Source organism: Rhinolophus sinicus, chromosome 17 (genome assembly GCF_057876585.1).
Source record: "Rhinolophus sinicus isolate RSI-liver-muscle chromosome 17, RSI-T2T, whole genome shotgun sequence".
Taxonomy (NCBI): Eukaryota; Metazoa; Chordata; class Mammalia; order Chiroptera; family Rhinolophidae; genus Rhinolophus; species Rhinolophus sinicus.
The window spans coordinates 138,110,423-138,134,848 of record NC_142517.1 but is presented as its reverse complement, the minus strand read 5'-3'; the positions used below and the strand labels follow the sequence as shown (position 1 = coordinate 138,134,848).

The following is a 24,426-nucleotide window of genomic DNA, read 5'->3' as shown; positions in this document are numbered from 1 at the left end:
TAAGTAAACACCCAGAGAGCCACCCCTGTGTCCCCATGCCCTATTGAAGACAATTCACCTTGCCTCCCCACTCTCCTCCTGCCTACCTCTCTTTGTCTGCCCCTGTCGCTCTTGTGTGCACACACCCGAACCTCAGTCTGGCTTCTGCCTGCTCCCGCCCTCGAAACTGCCCTTGGAGGATCCAGTGATCTACTACGTAACAAGGCCAAAAAGGTCCTTGTTTCCAGTGCTACAGCACCTCTGCAGTGTTTTATATCTGTTTTTACCCATTTTTAAGAGTTCTGGAGTCTTTTTTTACACATTCTTTTGGGGCTTTTAATTCAGTAATGTGATATTATTCTCAGATTCACTTTCTTCTCTTCCAAATGTTCCTTACTACCTTCTACCTTGGTTCTTCTTCCTCTCCCACCTCTTCTATGCATTTACTCTCCATTGCTTCACTTGTTCAACAAACCAGGGAAGGGGCCCAGTCTCTGGATGGGTTAGGGACTCAGAAAGCACTGGCTTTCCGCCCCAGTCTGCCTCCCTAGTCCTCAGATCCCAAGACCTGAACCCAGCCTCTTTGGGCTGCGTCATATTCCCTGAAGAGTTCTTGTTCTTTCACTCACCTTTCCTTTGATCTCACTGTTCCCTCAGTCCAGAACTTGTCCCTCTCTGCCTTTCAGAATCCTTCAGCTAAAACTCTCTTTAAGCCTTTCTTGGTTCCCAAGTCACAATTAATCTCTGGTTCTCAGTGTTAAAGGTTAGAATGTCCATTCTTTATGTACTGTGTTCCACTACAGGTTAGTTGGTTGTTTGCATCTGTCTCCCACTGTGTTTTCTAAGCACTACTGCTTTGCTCATCAGGAGATGGTGAACTCCTTGATTTCATTTGACGTAGATGCTTCTATCAACAAGTAACAGATATCTAACTCTATATGACAAAGCATTATGGGAAGATAGAGGAGAGATGATAATGAAAAGATATGAAATATACTTCGAGAAATATTAACAAGATCAATTTAATGAAAAGCGTGTACAGGTGCCCAGGAATACAGAATAGTCATGGGAGCATAACTGTCCAATGTTAATCAGGGAAATTTCAAGCATTTTTATAGGTTAATGAAATAAGGCTAGAAAATAAGCACTGGACCAGGTGGGCACTGGGAAAAGGAAAATGGCACTCCAGAAAGATGAGTGAAGAAGTGATAAACCATCACTCTACTCTTATTTTTTATGGTATGTGCAGTGCAGGTTTTATAGCCACAGAACTTCTTTGGAAACTATTCAAAGAGAGTCTGGTCCAATTTCAAACTTTGGAACTTTCTCTTCATAGCTGCTACTCTTTGCTCTTTCTCTAGTATTTTTGTTCTGTCTTTACCTTTCTCAGTTTTATACATCATTGTCATGTTCTTACAGAAAGGTGAGGGGTAAATTTTAAACAGTATTTTCACTGATAGCATATTGCATTCCCTTTTTGTAACAGATTCATGCCCAAGCACAAAACAAGACATTTACAGAAGATGCTCAACCTTCAAGGAAACGGTAGTGCAGCTTCAACCGTGGCACTTCCTTTCCAACGGGAGCAGGAAAGTTCAGAGAATTTGTTGAAGAATTTTGATGCAGAGCCTGGACCTTGTGATGCTGCACAAGAAGAAAACCTGGGCAGCTCATTCGTGCACGAGTCATATTTGAAAACATGCAACTTGTCAAAAAATTCAAGCTCTCCTCATGGGGAAAAGGAACCAAATCCACATGACAGTCCGCGTGGAGGTGATGCTCAACCAAGACCACTGCACATTGTCTGGCCTCATAGGTGGTAAGTTTAAGGCACCAATTTAATAAGACTTACGGAACTGGTAGTAGAAGACCTATTCTGACGGCTGACTTAGTAATTCGTTGTCGCTATAGCTTTAGCGTCAGCAAAAGATCATGTTAGTGTGGCTGTAGTACTAACGTGGTATCGGTACGTTTATATACATAGTTGTGTACTTTATTCAATTTGAATTTTTGTATTACAGATAATTATTTGTAGTAATTTTCTCAACTAACAGTACTTAGCTAAGCACTTCTAGGAAATCAAATCTTGTTCAAGAAGTTTTAAAGTATAACAATAGGATTTTATATATATATGTGTGTGTGTGTATACACACACATATACACACACACACACACACACACATGCTGTCATTATGACACTATTTCATATATACACGTTGCTAAAGCAGTATTACCCTTAAAACAAAACCAATTTCCATTATATACTAATTTGACCAGTTTCAACTGGGTGCCTTTCTTTTTTCTCTTGTCATAATATGTATCAGTGCATTTGAAACAATTTCCAGTCTCCCAAATGCCTCTGTATTGTGCCAAGCAAAATACTTTCTGGCAGAATCTTTTCTAAACAGAGGAAAATCGACTGCAACATATAATCGCACCACATAGATACTCACAAACTTAACCTTGGCTCCTATAAATTAGGATTTAAAGAGGTGAAATGTCCTGATAATCTTCTGGTATCAGGCATGAACATTTTAATCTAGTTTTTATTCCTCCCAGTTAGTTTAATCTGCATGTGGCCTGATTAGAGTTCACTTCACCCCCAGATGATGGCCTCTTTATTGCAGAGATGCTGGGCTGATCATTTGGTCCGATTTTCTGAGAGCAACTATTTACAGGTGAAGGAATAAGCACAGCGCACCGGCCGGGCAAAGCGCCTTTGCCGAGGATTTGACTCCCGCACATTAAAACTCCAGAAGCTCTCACTTGATCTGCAGCATCTGGTACCTAAAGGGATTTTCATCTTTGACTCTACATGTATGAACATGAAATTTAGAGATTCAAAGTTGATGTGGAATGTATTTTTTGGATTTGTCTATTCAACGTCACACTTCCAGCATAGCCTTTCTAAAGGAGTAACGTTTATTTTTAAATCATGTTTTACTTAGAATGTGGCAGGGTTCAGTTCTTTTACGGTATTTTAAAACACAGTGGATCTGGACGAGATCAACCTGTTTCAAGGTAAAATAGATGTCATCATTTACTCCCTTTTGCAAAGCTTTTCCTTTTATTCTGCTAACCTTTGGTTGTCTCTGAAGTAAGATTTATTGCAGGAAAATCAGTTTGAAAAGTTTGATTCTGGGTTATCATAAAAATGCTAAAGTAAATAATTTGTGGACTCCTATTGCAAACCAGCATACGGATGTGGGGGAAGAGGGAGAGCCGTGTTATCCAATACACCGCACAAAATTAGACAGAGCTCTGTTAATAAAATTAACAATATTAAATTGAATAATTCCCTGTCTTCCTTTGTATATTTTTGCTTTAATTTAATGTAATTGCCTAAAGTTAGTTGTTTAAAGAGATGCAGAGTTACGTTTGTGCACATTCTTATTGTTAAAGCTAAATTATTTTTAATTTGGAGAAGAGGGAAAAAAAGCCGCATCAGCAAGAGTAAATGCCAAAATATAAAAGTAACACATTCATCCTTACGGGTAATATAGTAGAACATTGGAAACTTGGAGGTTGCCAGACACATAGCTAACATTAGGGCTAATTTTGAAAATCTAGCGTGCAGTCAATTTTACTGATGCCTGGGGACATACAAGGTAGAAGCTGACAAGAGAACTAATTTTGTTTGGGTTATTTACTGCTATGCATCATCCGCGGGTTCCCGCCTGACACACAGCTATATGAAGGGGGATATTATCACACACTAAAAATTTATGTTGACATTCGATATTTGTTCAATATGTCAGCAGTATTACTTTCATAATCAAAAGAGTAAGAAAAAGAGAAAAGAAAAGCACTTTATGCTCATATAGATATATCTTTTTAATAACAGTCTATAAGGTTAATATAGTTTACCTTTGAGAGTATACAATGAAAACAAGCAGGGTTAGGAGGGGAAATGACAGAAAGCATCAACCCGCGCTGTTTGTTTGCCATTACCTAAGCGAGCCATGTCAGCTCTCTGGCCCGCGTCTGATAGCTATTTGTTGTACAGAGAGCACAGCATAAAAAAAATATCAAACTCTTAATACTATTGTGTGCCCATAACCATCTGTCACTGCTAGCCTGGAGATGAGAGGAAGATTACGAGGAATAAACACTGAGCCGCCGAGCATTGGTAAAGCCTTCGGGCAAAAAACTCTTGTGGGGACATCAAAGACATTCTAATTCCGAGGCAGTCAAGGATTACAGTGTGTAACCTGTGCTGACAACAGATAAATGACTGGCAATATTGTGCCAGAGCTGTTGGGTCCTGCATGGAGTACTGATGATGATGATGATGATGTTATCTTGCAGAATGGACTCTGCTGGGATAATTTTATGATAAAACACTTTTTTCAAATGCCACTGGGTCTAGGCAGACATTTACTAGCTACAGGGGTAGCAATCAGTTTCTTCAAAATTTACTGTTCTAAGCCCATTAGAGTTCCAGCGCAGCAAGACTCTTCAATGAAAATCTCAACCGCCTATATTTTCTTTAGGAGAATATATGCAAATGTTGTGAGCTGAACTCCTACCCTTTAGTGGTAGGTGCTTTATCATCTGATTTATGGAAATTTGCTCATAAAAATACAGTTTATTTTTAATTGGTGAATATGAATTAGAAAATTAAGATTCCGGTTCAGCATTCATCCAACATCCTCTGTTACAAGCACACATTTATTTAGACCTCTGATCGCATGGGTGGAAATCAAATAATTGACCAGTCAATATGAATTGTATTATAAAGGAAACCATGGTTTCTACTAGAAATGACCAGGGTGCGTTTCTTATTCGGCTTTCTGAGTGTGAGCCTCCCCCAGCCTTGGACTTCACGTGTTCTGGTCAGTATTACGAGCTACTTAATCTACCTGCTTGAAGTGAGGTTTTCTTTAGAATTGCCTGCAGGAAGCACTTTAGTCTGTTGCCTTTACGCAACACGTATGTTTTCCAGAGAGAAGGTATTTAGGACAGTAGAATGCATTGATGATCGTTTCTCCTATAAACATAAAGGAGAAACAGACACTAGCGAGGGCAACAGGACTCTCAGAGCCTGTCATTACCTTGCCTAACAAAACAAAACTAAAGCCCTCCTTCTTATCATAAAAAAATATGCCCATGAAATCATGCAGTTGCAGTAGCCAACTCTGAAAATGAAGTGATGCTGACCTCATTGTGTTAGTTCCACGCTGGGATCATGAATGGCCTAAAATATAGTGTTAGCCTCTAACATATCTCGTACTAAGTCAACCAAATGTAGAGCCCACTTGCTAGGATATGTATCAAAATCAAAAGTGACATTTTCTCGAAGATACATTCTGGCTTTAAATCTGTGTTAAAATGTCTGTGCATGAGAACAGGCCCTTAAATGCAATGCTTGCCCCCTCTCTTCATTCTTTCTGAATCTGAGCTTGTCAAGGATTATAGTGTGCAACCTCTGCTGACAGTAGATAAATAACTGACAGTATTTTAGCAGAGTTGCTGGGTTCTCTGCAGAGTAATTTGTTTTCTGCTTTCTACCCAGTCTTTAATGTTTTGTTATAAACATGTATAGCAAGGCACAGTTAATAGAAATGACTCATAAAGACCTGTAAAAAATAGATGTAATTGGCAATGCCTTTTTTTAAACTATTTTCTTTCCAAACTTTATACAAATATTATAACATTGTACCAGGTGCCAACTTTTATGTAAGTTTCTCTTAATTATAATGAGCATGAAAGACACACTGCTGGAAGGACAGAAAAAAACCAAGTTCACAAGACATTGAAAGACAGCGCTCTGAAGACTGCAGTTCTCAAACTCTTTGATTTCAAGACTCCTTCACACTCTCAAAAATTATTGGTACACCAAAGAAATTTTGCTTATTGGGGTTATACCTGTCAGTATTTACTGTGTTAGAAATTAAAATTCAGGGAAATAAGTGAGAAGAGTGACATTATTTTACATTTTTGGAAATCTATGTCTAAGTAGACGAGAGTTGGACTTTTATGTCTGCTTAAGTATTCAGTGTGTTGCAATATGTTGTTTTGGTGGGGGTTTATGAAGAAAATTCTGCCCCACAAAGAGAATTGGAAAAGGAAGGAGTGTTTTAATGACCCATTCAGATTATTATAGATATTCTTCTTTGATACTACACCGGAAGTCAAGTACGAGTTTCTTTAAGGTTAGTCGAAACCACTCAGTGACTCTTCATGCTCTGTTACTAGCGATTTAAATAAATGTTGTAGCATCATGCATTGGCCACTTGGAAAATTTCGCTTCACTGAATTATACAGATTTTCCAAATGCTGACACAGTTCATTATTTCAAAAAATCACATTGTTAATGTCACCATTCATATCAGAGACATTTTTGATGATTGGGAAGTTGTCAAGCTCATGATGTTGATACAGTTTTTCCAAAATTCTGATTTTCAATTAAAAGCTTGAATTGATCATTGCAAATATTATCTGTTGTTCTCCTTGAAGTGACAGGTTCTCATCGTTTGTATTTCAGAAAATGTCTGCGAAATCCCCGAGTGTGATTAAGCATGGTTTGTCTATCAGTTGTTTCTTTAAGTAAAATTGGCATTTCATGAAAAAGGCAGCTAATTCAGCTCACAACTCAAACAGTCATACGGATACTTTTCTCAAAACAGTTATTGTACCTGGGTATGCAAAGGTGATTTGTGTGTATTTCCAATTTTATTACACAGAATATTAAAAGAGCTCTCCTGAAAGGGTGAAATTTAATAAAAATATTAATTTTAATGCTTCTTCAAGGACCTTCTTTAGTGAAACTGACTTTTTTTTTCATTCTTTTACTGCAAGTGCACGTGGTTGAGAGTACAATGACTGCTAGTTCACTTTTGTGCCATTGCCTTGAATCATGCTTACGCACCAGCAGTTTTACCCATTAGTGCTTTTTCAGTATCAGAGCATGTGTCAACACAGTGAAAAAAGGCAGATCACATCTTTGTATTGTTATGAAAATAGTTTGACGCTGCAGCCTCCATGAAAGGGTCGTGAGTACCTTCAGGAATTCACAGACTACCCCTTGAGAACAACTGTCAAATGGCACTGATAATGACATATGTAAAAATATGTCTTCCATCCGTCATGAAAATTGCCTAATTTTCAGTTCTCATAGACGAATTTTTCTTTCCCTGAATGTTAATATACTAACATTTAGATTTAGAGTTGATAGCAAACAAGTGTTCATGATATATAAGAAAACTGTCTCAGACCAAACAGAATTTGTCATAGCGTGGGCTCAGTAGTTAGGAAGCCATCGGAGAGAGACCTGTAAGAAATTTCGTTCTGATCTTAAAGCCTCTCTGAGTGGCCCATAAGCAGGTGTATTCTGGGTAAGAAAGATGAAGCAGGAGTAGGCTGTGAGGCATATTCAGGAGATTGAAATTGTTAGGAGTAGCTAAATTATAAATTTCACCATGACCTCATCACTTGGAATGTGGGGAAGGTGTCAGAGCTTTTCACTTAAAGGGGAATGATTATGTATGAGCTATATGATATTTGCAGTATTTTCTGTAAAGTAATGATAACACAATTTACGCAATGTGGGTTATGGTTAGCGGTGTGAATTTGGAAAGGAAAAGTTCCAGTCATTGAGAAATAAAGATAGATTTGAAGCACACTGAGATAAATCATGTATATAGTATTGGAAGAATTTGACATACTATATTTTTAGAAACTTTGGAGATTTCTGACTGAAAAATGATTGATGTAAAATGGAAAATTATGTTTTCTACTTGAGAGTAAAATAAATTACTATTTTTCGTTCTTTGACTCTCTGAGGTATAAATATGCAGCTTTGAAAACAAAATTGACAACTGACTTCTGAAAAGATGTGTGCTAAATGATTGGATGATAATGCTTTTCAGGCCAAAATAACTTATCTTGGTTTTCTTATTGCCCATATAGCTGAGAAAAAGTTTGGTGAGTAGATTGTCTTAATTTTTTTTTTTAGGTTTTACCGGTCATTACCTGAGAATAGAATACTTTTAGAGGGCAGACTTCAGATGCCACAGCAGGATGTGAACAGAGAGGCAAAGCTAACTTTTGGATACCTGTGTTCTTTGTTCTATTTCAGTCTTCTGTATAAATCTGTTTGTCTAAGGAAGAAATGATCCGGACGGAAATATAGTTCTGGAAAAGATGGTGGTATGGTCTGGCCATCTGCCTGTCAGCACCCTCCACCAACCTTCCTCAGACCTGTGAGAATCTATCTTACTTGTCCTGATCTCTAAAAAAGATGATTCCATACATGCTTTCCAGTTGCACTGACCATTTGCACTGTTAAATATCTTTAGTGTAAGGAATATCTGCCCTGTAACTAATTATTGTAAGAAAGCTAATTTAAGATTGACTGGGAAAAATGGGTAACTGCTCTTTGAAAGAGATCATCTAACCAGTTCTATATTTATCTATTAATTAGACACTCAAACCTCACATGAATAATAAGGTCTTAATTGATTGTAGCCATTCCCAATTCAATAACTTTTCTTCAGTTATATTTCTTTGCTTAGAAGTGTTTCTGTTTGTCTGTTTGTTTTGGGTGTTTGTTTGTGCCCTTAAAGAATTTCAAATGAACTCTGTCATCCAAAAGGCAAAAACTCTAGAGAATTTTACAAGAATCTTTGAAAAGATTTAGTCAAATACCGGGCCTAAATTATTATGCATTATATTAACAAATAGTTTTATTTTGTCTTCTAACATGGTACTATCATATGAGTCTCTGGAAATCTATTCCAGGATTCTTAATTAGTATGAAAATAAATATTGGGGAATTCATGGCCAAAGAAGTAGCCTTACCAAAACCCCATTTGTTATTTCCAAAATGCTGTGCATAAATGGCTTGCTAATTATTTTCTAAATCACTGAACATATGAAAAAGATAGATTCAACATTTAGTTTCTCAGTGCTTCTTGGGCTATTTTTAGCTTTCTAACACACAATGTCAGCAAAAGAACTTCTGCCTATAGTCATTACTATCTTGGTGGTGTTATCTCTAGAATATCATAAAGTTCTCATTACCCTTTCCTGCCTAACAGGGTTAAAAAGTCATCTAAACTTGACTCATTTCTTAACATACTAATTACTGCAAAAGATGATGTTTAGTTATGGTATGCTTATGGCAGTCATCTTCGGCTAGACCCATCTCTGCCTTTCGTTCGATCACAGCTCTTGATCAAATCCTTATACCAGACTCACATACAGAACAACACAGATCAGGGGTGAGTGATTTGGGAAGTAGATAGCTAGGTGATACAGATGGGTGGGTGGGTGGATGGATGGATGGATGGATGGATGGATGGATGGATGGATGGATGGATGGATAAGTGGGTAAATATATTATCTCTTTCTTTGTTACAGATATTTATGTCATATACATGATTGTGTGTGTATTTAAATATATTTCTCCTTCCTAGTCTCTAAATATTTCTCCACACAATCCCTATTGACCTGACCTATCTTTATTTAGCCCACTCTTTCCTCTTTTATTCAAAACTAACATCCCTCCTCTTGTTCTTAATGTATAGCATTTTCCATCTTTCCATATAGTTACCATTATGTTTCTTTAGAGATGCCCCAACATCCTCCGCCTTCCACAGACATGTTCCCTAATTCAAATTCCAGTGCTATGTGAATTCGCTTGAGTTTCCATGCACCAAGGGAACCTGTGCAATCTAGTGCACCACATAAACGTGTAACAAAACTTGGCACTTTCCACACTGCCTCCTAGTCCTACTCATTCCATGTTTTAAGTGGTGTCATTAGTTTTAGACTCTAAGGTCCTCCAGGATAGAGACACAATCTTTTTGTTTGTTTGTTTGGGGGATATTTTTGAATAGCAGGTAGCCAGAATACCTGGCATGTTGGATATTTAGTTAATGTTATTTAGTGATGATGATGATGATGATGAATTATAGAGTGACTCTTTGGTGATTGGTCTTACTGTCTCATACTCAGTAAGTCCAGTTGAGGACAAGTTTCTCATCCTGGGAAGAAAGACAGTGAAAATATAGAGGAATTCAATTAATGAAATGACAGGTGGAGATGGTCGTGAGATCAGTATTGCTTTTACAAAGCATATGTTTTGTTTATTTTGCTTTTTTTTTTTGAAATGTCTTCATAGAAGTTGTAAATACAAATCCTTCAGGACTTTGTTAAAATAGAATCATTCATTTTAACATAAGAGTAGTAGAAAAAGGTCATTTGGAAGAAAGGTCCAAACTGGTTAAAACCAAAATAATTTCTTAGTTATCATTGGAAAGTAAATCCAGAAGGAATAGATATCCTTGTAGGTTATATTTTCACCTACCCCTCTACCATAATCCAGATGTGTAAACCATTTTTAAACAATTCAGCAAAATTATTTTCTAAACTCCTGTTTATAATCCCAAGTGAATGCAATTCTGAGGCTTTTCTACGTTTCCCACACTAAGGTGCAGTGTCTAGATTTTTATTTCTTTTTTTTTTCTTTCTCAATCACACCAAAGAATTCCAAGATAAAACAGCAATAACTATTATAAATTATGTAAGGTTTTTTTCCCTTTGTATCATCTTTATTGGCTATGTAACTAATTAGCTATTTCAGCACTATTCAGGCTGGCATCATTTGTTGGTTAAACAAAAGAAGGGGAAATTTCAGAAACACAAAGAGCGAAATGTTTGAGATGTGTTCTTACTCAGATGTATACCTCACAGTGCCTATCTCCTGTTGAAGGAAATAATTTGTCGTGATCTTAGTCAAAAGCATTTCTCTCTTTGCTCCCTTTTTTATTAATTTAGATATGTTTCTAAGATGAGAAATGATGTTACTTCTAATTATGGTTACATGTAGTTAATTTCCTTCTTTTTTCCTAAGCTTGGTGTGAAAGGCAGTTTCCTCCAAAAGAGGGGCGGGGGGGTGGGGGGGCGTGGAGAATACTGATAGAGCTGCTCTTCCTGTTGCCTTAGCAACAGATTTATTTATTAGGGGTTGAAATGACATGAGTTAATATACCGCATACCTGCTGATCGGCAAACTCCCCTATTTCAGCTGCAGTTGACAATTAAGTCCTGGACAGCTACAGCCAGGGGTTAATGTTCCTCATTAGGAGAACTAGGTCATTACTGGGAAATCAAGGCACTTAAGGCAGCTTGGGTAAAATACAAAATTCAGCATCTCGAGGAGGCAGGCTTTTTTATGTTAATTAACCTTATTTTCCTAGGTTTAAAAAAAATCTTATATGCACATGACAGTGGATCAATTAATTGAAAAAAGAGCTAGTTTACTTTACTCTCTGAGTTGTCTTCATTTCCTTTGCAAGGATTTCATTATTTTATGGAAAATTCTTATGTCTATATGATGAGTGAAAAGGGTATTAAAATTAAGAAGGGAATCATCATGGAAATCAGCTTTACCACAAGGGAATGAGCAAATAAAAGCCTTGGAAATGAAAATAAATAAGCTTTGCTAATACCTCACCTAAGGAGCAGAATATAAGCCCATCAGAGCTGGGAGATATTTCGAGGTACTTCTTTGCTTCTTCATTAAGCAGTTACATAGTTATTTGACCTTCAGAAACTGAAACTTTGGAAAAGTGATTCCAAGTGGTTTGTAAACATTCTATTTGCAGAAAGCTGTATAGCAGTTTAACAAACAATAACTTTCCAGTTCATAATTGGCTTTTTTTAATACCAATAAAATTAGATACATTAGTGGAAAGTTTTTTATGAAAATGTCTGAGTGGGTGTTTTTTTTCACTTGATATGTTCATAAATAATGTATCAAGCCCTTTCTGAAAGCTTTGTTTTCTTATTTTTTTTAAAGAGGCTTTATGTTGAAAGAGGGGTATTTACCAGTAGAAACATATTATTGCCCAGAATCCTATTTTATCTTCATTACTGTTCTGCATCCATCGAGGTCACTTCCTACCAGTTCCTGCTGGCAACTTTCTCTGTGAGACATAGACGAAAGCAAAAAGGTGCTCTGACCACCTCTATTGCCTAAAATGCTCTGTCCCTTCAACATAAAAATCAAAACCACTATGATTCTTCTCCTTTATGTTTACCCATGTGCTATAAACTGTCCTTAGCATGAAAATAATTGAGTTTCAGAGACTTAATTTAGAGCTCTTGTTGTCATTTCTCCCCCATCAAAAAAAATGTACAACTCTCCTTTAATTGATTAACTCTCTGTGATTCAATGTATATTTTCAACTCACCTCCTCCCTAAACCATTTCCTGTTATATAAGTGAAAACAGGCCCTCAAGTATGCACTTCTTTAGAAAATACCATTCTAGTAAACCTCTGTTAGTATCATGTATATTGCTCCTTATCATCCGATTTAGCATGAAATCACTGTTTTGACACCTCTCAAGGCTCTCAGGGCTGCTACCTTTAGAAAAGTATTTCCACTCTGAAATTAGATGTGATCCCTTACACAACTGCCTCTTTTCACCTACGCTGCCTCATCCTTGGTTTTGACAAGAACTCTTTTAAAGGAGAAATTGTTTCCCCAGTATCAGAATTGCCACCTGAGATCCAGAGTTTTAAAATGAAGAGGTATGGATGAGACGGTTAACTATTCCTCTGTCTTTCTTCTTTTGTCGGGGGGAGAGGTGAGAACACAGTCAAATCCTATTTTCCAGGCTCTATTGCATTTTGGTGTGGCTGCATGACTGGTTTTCAATCAATACATGTAAGCAGAAGTGAAGTGTGCCACTTCCGGGTGGGACATAAAAATGTCCCACCTACGTTCCCCATATTGTCTTTCTCTTGGACACTGCAAACATAGAAGGCACTTGTTGAAGATGTCAGTGCTTCCTTTGGCTTGGGGACTTGAATGGCCCCGTGGAAGAGGGCTGCCCTTTTGATACCCTCACCTGCATAGCACTCTGTCATATATATCTTTTAATCCAATTTTTAATGCCACCAGTGAATGCAGACCGCTACTACAAAAATCCAGACAAATATGGTGGTAGTTTGACTGGGGCAGTAGCAATGGAAGATGTAAGAGAAGGCCGGGATATATTTTAAAGATGGATAAATGTAGGAGCTATTTACAGAGATGGCAAACACTTGGTGAAGAGAAGGTTCAGAAAGTTCGCACTTAAACATTTTTCCGTTAGAGATATCTTTTAGATCTGCAAGTAGACGTTTGACTTGCAAGTTTGATATACACGTCTTGATTATTCAGATGAGCCATCAGGACTGAAGATAGACATTTGGGAGTTGTCAGCATGGATCTGTTCAATTTCTATAAAACATTTAAAGAATATATGGATTGTAAATCTTATAAATTTCATTTTTAAGTTTCCTGATTTTAAACATTGCATTTATACTCATTCTGTAGGCAGCAGTTATAACCCAGTTAGTGATAGTATGGGGCAGTCTGGTCTCTGTACAGGTCTGGCTGTCACAGGCACCACACCTGCCTTGGGCCTTCTGACAGGTCACCTACTCTCTAATCAGTTTCTTCTTTATGCGATGTGAATAATGTTAACTCCATTATAGGATTGTTCTGAGGATTAGAGAAGATGATATATGTAAATGAGTTAGCACAGTTCCTGGCAGAGAGTAAACACTTAATAAACATTAGCTAGTATTATTAGTAAATAATACAGAGTACTTCATTATCTCACAGAGGACTATTACTTTTGCCCCCTTTTATTGGTTAAAATCTATTTTTTTTCCCTTAACTCTCCTAGAAAAAGAAAAGAAACAGCTAAATAAAGTCATCTTTTTTCGTCTTCATTTTCAGCCTACCCCAAACAAGTACATACTGTACAGAAAAATGGAATTAAGCTAGAGAGCAAACACTTTTAAGGAGCAGCATCTGCCTTGTAAATGAAGTCTATAAAAGGGTACCAAATGTCCCTTCACATTTTTATGATTGTTAGGGCATTACTAAACCTGGAGGGAAAAAATTTTTTTGAGGCTCTTACCTCAAGAATCGACACTGTCAATATCACTAATTATTTCCGTTTTTGACAAAATGGCTGCCCTAAGCCTTCACTTAGGAATGGCAATGCTGTTTTAGGAGGAGTTATATAGAGGGTGTGTGTGTGTCTGTGTGTGTGTAGATTGATAGGTAAGTAGGTAGGTAGGTAGGTAGATAGATAGATAGATAGATAGATAGATAGATAGATAGATAGATAGATAGATAGAATCTATACAAAAAGTTATATAGTTATATAATTTTTTTTACCAAACATAATTTGGTAAAAAACACTTTTTTACCTTTGTAAGTGTCATGTTTTCAAGCACATTACTTTTTTAAGAAATAGTTTTAATAAGATAAAATTTATATATAACAAAATTCACTTATTTTAAATATACAATTCAGTGGTTTTTAGTAAATTTACAGACTTGCACAACCATCACCAAAATCCAGTTTTAGAACATTTCCATCACCCTAGAAAGAATTGTCCTGCCCCTTTGCAGCCGATCCCTGTTCTCACCCCTGCCCAAGAAACGACTGATCTGATTGCTCTCTCTATAAACTTGCCTTTTCTGGACAGTCCATGTCAATGGAATGATACAATAGGTGGTCTTTTGTGCCTGGTTTCTTTCACTGAGGGCAATGTTCTTGAGGTTTGTTCATGTTGTAGCACGTGTCAGTAGTCTATTCCTTTCTAATGCTGAATAATATTCCCTTATATGGGTATAGTTTTGTTTATTCATTTATCATTTGATAAACATTTGAATTGTTTCTACTGTTTTACTATCATGAATAACACTCCTCTGAACATTTGCACAGAAGTCTTTGTGTGGATATATGCTTTCATTTTTCTTGGGTAGACACCTAGATGTGAATTGCTGAGTTGTCTGATAAATCTGTGTTTAACTTTTTAAGAATCACGCAGATCACTTTTAAGGACAACACCTAGTAACTCTTTTTTTCCTAGATTTATTCATTAATTTAAAAATGTTATTGAGCTTCTTCTAAAGCCAGCCACGGTACTAAGCACTAGAAATAGGCAACTCTTGATTATCCGCTATAATGGGTGTGAAATGTAGTCAGGGTATTCTTACAAGTGTCTTCAGCAAAAAGTCTGGTCTGAGTGGGCCTGTTGTCCCAAACATGTTCTGAATGGCTATGTGATGGGTGGCTTCCAGGAATCCAAAGAAGAAAGGCATAATTGTCTGTTCTGTAGGAGCTCACTGTCCAGGAAGAGAGACAGGTAGGTAATGCCTGCGTATATTCTCAGGGTCCTTGCCATTTTCTAACATATAACATGTCGAAATTCTAAGTGTTACTTTTTTTCCACTAAGTTCTTTTACACTCCTATTTATGAGTGGTACCTTTATGACCCTCACACGCAGCTCCAAATGCATCTTGTTTGGTTCCTCTTCACTTTAACTTTCTATTAGCTTCCTATGGCTACTATGTGGTAATAGAAAATTACCACAAACTTGACAGCTAAAACAACAGAAATTTATTCTCACAGTTTTGGAGGTCAGAAGCCTGAAATTGATGTCACTGGGCTGAAATCAAGATGTCAGTAGGGCCTCGCTCCCTCCAGAGGGTTTAGGGAAGAAACGATTCTTCCCTGTTCCAGCTTCTGATGGCTGCCTGATCCTCAGTCTGTGGCTGTGTCACTCCATTCTCTGCCTCTGGGGTCACACTGCCCTTTTCTTTTCTGTCTGTATCAAACCTCCCTTTGCCTCCCTCTTATAAGAATACATATGATTGCATTTAGAGCCCGCCCAGATATTCCAGATAATCTCCCTATCTCAAAATCCTTAATTTAATAGCATCTGCAAACTCCTTTGTTGCCAAGGTAACATTTACAGGTTCCAAGTATTAAAATGTGGAGATCTTTTTTATTTTGGGGGGAGGAGGGACATTATTCAACCTAACAAAAGCTGCATATGCAATCAGTATGAAGTCATTCATTCATTTTATATTTCTTGAGCATACACTACATGTCAGTTAGTGAATTAAGCATTGAAGATATGATAGTAAGGAAAAATTCACGCACATAAGTCCTTGCCTGTTTGGAATTTACAACAGACTTTAATCAAACAAAATTTACCTGTGCTAAGTGTTACAAAGGGTAAAGGGAAAGACAAAATAATATGTAACTATTTTGTAGACATTATATATTTATTACAAATGCTTTAAACAATATGGAAAAGTATAAATGGAGACTTTTTAAAAATTCACTGTGTAAATCAACCATACGTAATTGCCGTTCTTGATATTTCTTTCATTCCATATTTCTGTTTAATCATTTAGAACTTATATGCTATTTTGATTTTTGGAAGTAATTACCTGAGTGATTTTAATATACAAAGTTACCCACATATTTACCTCTTTCTTTGCTTATTATTCTCTCGCGCGCTTTGGACCATTCCTTCTGCCTGAAGAACATCCTTAAGAATTGCTTTTAGTGAGAAACGGTTATCTGAAAATATCTTTTATTTTCAGGATTTTTTTTTTCCAGAGTATACAATTCCCAGCTGAGATTCCATTATCTCAGCTTTATTTTGCTATTGAGAAGTTACATAACCAGGCTTTTCTGTCTAGTTACTTCGAAGATCTTGTCTTTGTCTTTGGTATGCTTCACATTGACTATGATATGTGTGAGAATGGGTTTCTTTTTCAATCTTACTTGGGATTTGTTAGACTTTTTAAATCTTTGAACTGATTTCCATCACTTCTGGAAAATAGTCACCATTATATATACCAATATTGCCTCTGCCTCATTCTCTCTCTGCTCTCCTTTTAGGCTTCTGTACTTTGATCTTTCTCACCATCTCGTAGCTCTTCACCTTTCTTTCATATTTTTCTTTTTACTTTATATAATAGATCCTGGATAATTTATTTCCATTTATCTTTGAGTTTACTAATTATCTCTTCATTTCAATCATTATATTTTTAATCGCTCAAACTTCTTTTTGTTACTTTTTCAAAACTATTTGGTCATTTTTAATACTCCCATGCTCTTCATATATTTAGTCTCTTGTTTCTGTAAATGCTTCAAACATACTACTTTTATATTCCATGTTTATATTGATCATTCCAATATCTGAAACATGTGTAGTTCTGCGGTCTTTTTTCTCTATGCTCATGGTGCCTAGTTTGCTGTGTGTTTTTGATTTTTGACTGTGAGTCCATAGTTTTTAGAACTTTATCAAAGAGAATTCTTTGAGAATTGCCTGAGTTGTATCTGGATTTCTCCCAAAGGATGTATGTTTGCCTCTGTCAGGTGCTTACTGGAGCTCCAGCCAGCACTGCTTCAAAGTAAATTCTCAGTTAAGGTTGTTTGTTTGCTTGTTAGGCCACTCAGGTCATTTGATGTTGGATTTCAGACTTGTTTGAGGAGCAGTGTGAGATTAGGAAATTGCAGAGGCATTTGACTAATGTATAACAATTACATAGATCTTCACATCTCTCTAATAGATTATTTTCTTTCCATCTTGCTGTTGTGCCATATTTCTGGCCCTACTTATTAATGTATACCTTGACTACTGTCATAGCCACCTCATTTTCTCTTCTCTAACCTCAGCACCCTCCAGTTCATTTCTAGGGTAACTATCCCAACAGAATACTTTCTTCATGTCATTTTGCTCAGAATCCTCCTGTGATGTTCACTCTCCTATATCAGAAGTCTCAATCCTGGTTGCCCATTCAAATAAGGAGGGTTTTTTTGTTTTGTTATTTTTTAATTAAAAATACCTGTTCCCCTAATACCAATTAAACCAGAATTTCTGAAAATAAGACCTGGAGTTATATATTTTTTGTTTTTAAGCGTAATAAACACATCCCAGTCAACTGTAATGTGTAGCTAGCATTGAGAACTACTAGTCTGCAAGAAAAATTTTTTAAATGGAATTGCCTTAATCTGTCAGTTCAGACCTCATAAGACAGTGGTGCTCAATCCTGGCTGCACATGAGAAAACGCCTAAGTGCAGGCTCCACCCTGAGGGATTCTGATTCAGTTGATCAGATATGGAGCCCAGGTACTGGTGTTTTTAATAGCTCCCTAAGGTTTGCAGCATGCGGGAATGAGAACCACTGTTCTAGGATCATGAAATCACAGGGACCAGGCTGGTAGCTTTAATGAGTGAAAAAGGCTAGCTGGGAACTGTGGTAAATTGGAGCGCATCACCACTCCATCGGGGGCAGGCAGACTGCGCAGCTCTTACTGACGACAAAACACAGCCATCACTTTGCAATTCCTGCTCCACAGCATAACTCCATCTCACTCTAGTCAAATCTCAAGAGTACTTGAAAAAAAAAAAAAATCTTTCTCTCTCTCTCTCTCTGTCTCTCTCTCTCTCTGTCACACACATACACACACACACACACACACACACACACACACACACACACACACACACACACACACCTCCAACCAGGAACTGGAGGGTAGTTTCCCTTGCTGTTTTCCCAGCTCAGTGCTTTTGTTCATGTTCTATTCCTTGCTGCAATGGCATCCTTTCTCCCCCAGGTCTGTCTAAATCATCACCGTCCTCTAAGGGCCAACTCATGCCTTCTCGGGACATGAAAATGGAGAACTGGTGATTGGAGGAGATGGGTGTTTGGGAGGGGCACTTACCTGCCGTGTCCCCTTCTGTTTTAAGTTAACCTTTCTCCTTTGGGCTCTGTTTATCTTGTACATACTTCTTTGGCATTGAAATAAAATGAAGCTTTATGTGGTCAAACTTTTCAGTGCTTTAACTTCATAATTACCACCAAATAGACAGTTCTATGAATGGATATTTATTGCGTTAAGGAATCAATCTAAAATATTAAGACTTTTTAATATAATATAGTGGATAGGTAGTAGAAATTATGGGGTCTTAACATGTGGATTATTTACATGGGTAAGGATTAAAAAGGACTTAGACCAAATAAGAGGCAGTTTTAGTAGGTGAAGTGAGTAAGACATGTGGAAGGCTAATAAAACAAAATATCTCAAAATCTGGTTTGGGCTGGGCAAAGATGACTTAGTAGGAATGTCTTAAGTAAAATTAAAGTGACAACAAGACACATGCATTCCTTAACCTAAAATGGTTCTGTGCAAAGCATTTATTATAAAACTTATTAGAATAATGCTGCCTTTTTTTTTTTTACCTGTAATTAAGTATAAGAGCCATGTTAAATGAACTATATACCAAGTACAAGGAATCCAAGATATAACCATTCACGCGTTCATTTATTTACACATTCAACACATATTTACGTGAGACAAGGAAGTTGGCCACCCCGGTGCCCCTGCAGCCAGACTGCCTGGGCCAAATACTGACTCTGTCGCTTAACACTGGGCCAGTTGGGCAACGTGGGCAAGTTGCTTAAATTTTCTAAGTTTCAGTTTGTTTGTCTATAAATTAAGCGGAAGAATGGTAGGTAAGTACCTCACAGAGTTGTGAGGATGAAATGGTTTAATCTATCCAGTGATCTTAGAACAGTTCCTGATTCACATAAGCACTATATAAGATTTTACCATCATTATTAATCTTTGTTTCTCTATAACTCAACTGAATTACCTCAGGATTTTCTCAATGATTTCATAATAATTCAGTAAACTTTACATTCTGCTTATTTATCCTTTAAGTAGTACTTAAGTTCTAAGGATACTTAGGGAGCATCGGGGAGGTGGCTCGATCTCAACTGACACATGGCCACACTGGCATCCTCTGAAGAGAGCATTGTCCTGTTGAGTCTTGGTGATCACCTCACAGAGCTGGTGTCCACTGTGTTGAGTTCTCATCTGCTCGCACACTGCATTGTTCATGCCAGTGTGTGCTTCAGGGGGCCCTCAGCATGCCACAGTGCCACCTGTGCCATGCTGGCTGTCGGGTAACTTTACCTTACTCAGGGCCTTTGGAAAATCTGGTTGCTCTCCTATGACCTCAGAAAACTTGATTTCTTTCCTCCCTGACCTAGGCAATTGTTTTTCCTCCATCCCAACCAGGCTGGCCTCAGTAGCCCTGGCAAAGCTGCTACCTTCCTGCATTCTAGAAGAAAAGACACAACACTGGGGTCCCTGTGTCAACAAACTGGCTGTCTGCCACCCCGTTTCTCCCAGTTTTTATCCTTGAATGTCTATTCATGAGTATGTCGAGCCTTTTCAACTTACCTCCCTCAGCCCAGATTCATTTCTTTGTTTGTTTGTTTGTTTGTTTGTTTTGCATGGGGGGCAGGGGTAGTGGGCAGGTTATGAATGGAGAGAGTATTAAGAAAACCTTAGTATCATTCTCCAGAACTGTTGTTTACACCTCAGAGTCAGAATTTTAAGGTAAAAATCAGGAGTTAACCACTTGTTTGCCTTCACTTTGCATTTCTGTTTCATAACAGAAATACCTTAAAGGCATATTCTTGCTCCCATTGCTGGGGGTGGGGGAGGAGTGGATTTGCAAAGTAGGTAATACCGAGGGAGGAAGCCCATTAAGCACATTGATTAATACTTCAAATATTATCTCTCTACACATGTATTGATAGGGCTTCTTTTGAGACCCCTGCCTCAGAGAGCTCCCAGATAATTGCAGTACAACATAATAAGCGAAAACCCAAAAGAGGAAGCAACTAATTCTGCCTGGAAAAGTCAGGCAACGCTTCACTGAGGAAGTGAGGATAATTGAAAGAGGGATTCCATTAGACTCATCCCTCCTCAGGTCCTGAGCCACGTATGTTGCAAGAAAGAATGCTGCACATGCACCTGGACTCAGGGAGCCTAGAAAGACTCCCCCAGAACTGGCAACAGGGCTTTCCTTCATGTTTCCACCTGTAATAACTTTAAAACTGAGGCAAACAGTCTGGCGGACCTGCTCCCTCGTGTTTGGGGCTGCACCTGGGCTAGAGCTAAGTTGTGGAGTGGCAGCTGGATATCTCCAGCCTTAAATGAGGTCATAGAAAGCCCTGGTCTTCTCTTGTGGCAGAGCGCAAAACTGCCCAACTGGAGGCCATTTTGAAAGCAGAACGTGTTGCAGATGTGTTACTGTAAGAGCCAGCCTCTAGCAAAGGGAAAATGGGTGAACTTTTCCCATAGAAGGCACTGCCCCATCTCACTTTTATGTACTATCTATATGATACCTTCCTCCTAGCGTGAGCCTTTTAGCTACGCATATTGCCCAGGCACCCAAAACTTCCTTGTGTTTGATATTTCACACAATTGTTTCCCTTCCTATACATTCTTCACATTTCAAAGTACTGTCCTCTTAATGTTCCTACTATAACTATCTGAATTTATAGTCTTTTAGTGATGTTTCAATATTGTAATCCCAAAAGAATACAAGATACACACATGTACAAGCATACTTTAAAATCAAATCACGCTAATGTATAAATTCTTGTTAATGCTTCATAACTTATCTCCACAAGTGTATTTACATTTTAAAGACGTTGCTTGTTTACCTGCTTTTCCGAACTGAAACCAAAAAAAGGGAATTTTCGCTTCTTTATCTAACCGTCAATCTATTAAATAGTATTTCGTACATACCTACTGTGACCAAAGTACCTTGCTAAAGCTGTACTATTAAGACATATTGAAAGCTCCAGACTTAAGGAACTTCAGGCGTTAATAGCCGTAGATGAGGTCTGTGGGCAATAGAATTTGCTTCTTATTTCTAAAATAATAGCACAGAGGGAGCAGCCTTTTTCCTTTAGTGGAAGTTAGATTCCTTGAGGGTTGGGTCTCCTGTTCTCATTAATTATATCTGTATCCCAGTGCCTTGTACAAGTTTCGTTTGGTACACTGGTACTCAGTTCTCCTTTATTGAATAAATTCCTTACTTTAGACAAGCATATTTTTTTCCTAAGGCAAAAACTATACACTAGATAAGAGATTTTGTTGTTCTGAATTTTTGTGCTTTAAATAATACACTGTTAAAAATATTACCAATTCAATGGACCCTAGAACCAACCACAATGTTTTGTTATTTATCATTTAGAATACCTTGCATCCTTCATCAAGGTAATTGATATTCAATTACCTGTATAACCTCTCTTTGGAGAGTTTTATATTGTGAACCCAATTCACAGATGGAAACACTTCATAAGAAACATTTATTATCTATCTGTCCTATAATTGCAAAAAGATATTAACCCACTAATTTCTTTCTTTGGCCTAAATTGTTAAATTTGTGCCTCATTTTAATACTTCCCTAATCTAGAATGTACTAATATATACTCTAACTTTTTTAAGTTTAAATACCTATCAAAAAATGTTAAAAGTATAAGAATGTTGGGGTGGCTGGTTAGCTCTGTTGGTTAGAGCGTGGTGCTGATAACACTAAGGTTGCTGGTTCCATCCCCGCATGGGCCACTGTGAGCTTTGCCCTCCTTAAAAATAAATAAATAAATAAATAAATAAATAAATAAATAAATAAATAAAATTAATTTTAATGTCTTAACCTCAAAAAAAAAGGAAGCAGCAGAGAGAGATCAACAATTTTTAAAAAAGTATAAGAATGTAAAACAAAATTGGAATAAATATTGAAGAAACTCTATATACAAAAAAAAATGACATAGTAATTCTTCAGTTCTGCTCCTCAAATACACACTGCTCTCTAGACTATGTGTGGACTTCTTCCTAATGAAAATAATGTCGTAAATGAATATACACATAATATTGAATTTTGGGGTAAGTTCTCATTTAGAAAGTGTGATACAGATTCCATTTAAAAAAAAAAAAATACTTCCATGAACTTTGTGTCTGAAACAGAAGGAATGGGTTTTTTGTTTGTTTGTTTATTTTTAATGTTTACCTTTTTAAAAGGTTACCCAGTTTAGGATGTTCATGGGAAATTCAACTTCCAGTGCCATTCCAATTCATGAAAATGAATGAATTATGTACTCAGAAAATAAATTATTTCATGTGTACCAGTCAATGTACTTTTGTAATCCTCTCAGAAAAGATATTTATCAAACAGACTACTTCTTACAAAAAGACTTCTGTGTCTGATCTCTTACTTAGCACTTTATTCTCTGCTTCGCAAGACTGAACCAGGCGTGGGGAAACTGAGCATCAGCAACCCTGTTGATGTTTTTGCCAAGGAAGGATTTTTGGCCTTGCACTCAGGCACACTCCACACCTTGGGGAAGCACCTTCTGCCCGCTCGCTCTGAGAATCTACGGGTATCCTAGTTCCACTTCTACCTGTACACCTGTTTGATCTTCATTATTTTTGGCAGCTTTTCCACCTAATGTGTGTGGTTCAGGGTTTTTGATGTCTTATTTTTTGTGGAAAATTGTTTACACTCCATTCCTAGTTCTCATTGTTGCTTTCCAGTAATTCCAAGAAGAGAAAAGGGGAAATGACAATTTACTCCGCCCCAATTTCAGTTGCAATTATTATAAAAAAGTGATTTGGTATGATGTTATATTAGTTCTTGGAAGGAAAGATGAGTACCTAAACTATATCAAGAAAGGAAAGACATATTTGGGTGATAATGAGGAGTTGGTTCAGGGATTGATTATAGATGTGAGGGTGATGGCTAATTGTGGCTTGGGTGAGTGGATTAATGGTGGCATTTGACAGGATTAAGGATACAGCGCTGAGAAGAAAATTTCAGTTGTGGACATGTGTGCCTTTATACACAAACACAGATTTTAATTTAAATCATATTTGTAGCTTTATGCTATGACTAGTAACTGCCATATATTGAGTGCTTAGTATGTTACTTGCATATATCATAGTTGCCACTTTAGATGCCTTTATTTATAATTATCAATTTAAACATTAGATGCTAAACAATGACACATTGTGCTTACGATAAGTAACTGATTGTAAAATATAGCAAACTTTATTTTTTGCCCAATAATGGTGGCTATTAAATTCACTAGGATATTCTTAAATTCCCATTTCTATAACTGAAGAATAAAACAACAACAACAATAATAATAATAACAGCCATCCTTTATTATGTATTTTTTTTGCCAAGCACTACAGATTGTTTCATATACATCATCTCACTTAATCCCCTCAACAGCTGTTTGAACTGAGTATTATTAACCAGATTGTTACAGATGAGGAAAGTTACAGACTAGTTTGGTAGTTTGCCCTGAATTGCAGTTACTAAATATCAGAAGTAGGATTTTAGTCCTTTTTTCACTAGGCTCTTTTGTCCGTATAAGCTGCTTTGCTTCATTTATTCTGATAAAACTCACCTTTAGAACTATAGTCATAAACGAATTTATTATTAGCATCCGCTAAGCATCTTTGTTTCTTCTTTTAATTTACATATACCTCTAAAGCAAACTATTTAATCAAAAGGATCTCTCACCAAATACACTAATATTGTCGACTATTCTTTTGTATTCATTCTTTACCAGAAATAAATTGTTCTGATACCCACTGGCAGTAAGCATATTTAATTAATTAAGACTTTGGTTCATGAGGCTTCTCATTCTGGAGAACCTTTTCTTGAGCAATAAATTTAAAGCATGTGATATTATTACAATATTAAGAATCTTTTATTCTTTTCCATATAAATAATCAGTCTACCTTTGATACCTA

General features: G+C 37.0%; 1 protein-coding gene across 11 annotated transcripts in view; it reads left to right on the top strand.

The window, feature by feature from the left end:
- Positions 1-24,426, top strand: part of QTMAN (queuosine-tRNA mannosyltransferase) — a 363,467-nt gene that overhangs the window by 299,555 nt on the left and 39,486 nt on the right. For all 11 annotated transcript variants that reach the window (XM_074335850.2, XM_074335875.2, XM_074335844.2 and 8 more), the window contains one exon: positions 1,466-1,798. In XM_074335850.2, coding sequence (XP_074191951.1) covers positions 1,466-1,798 — 333 coding nt within the window. The remainder of the gene's footprint in view (positions 1-1,465; positions 1,799-24,426) is intronic.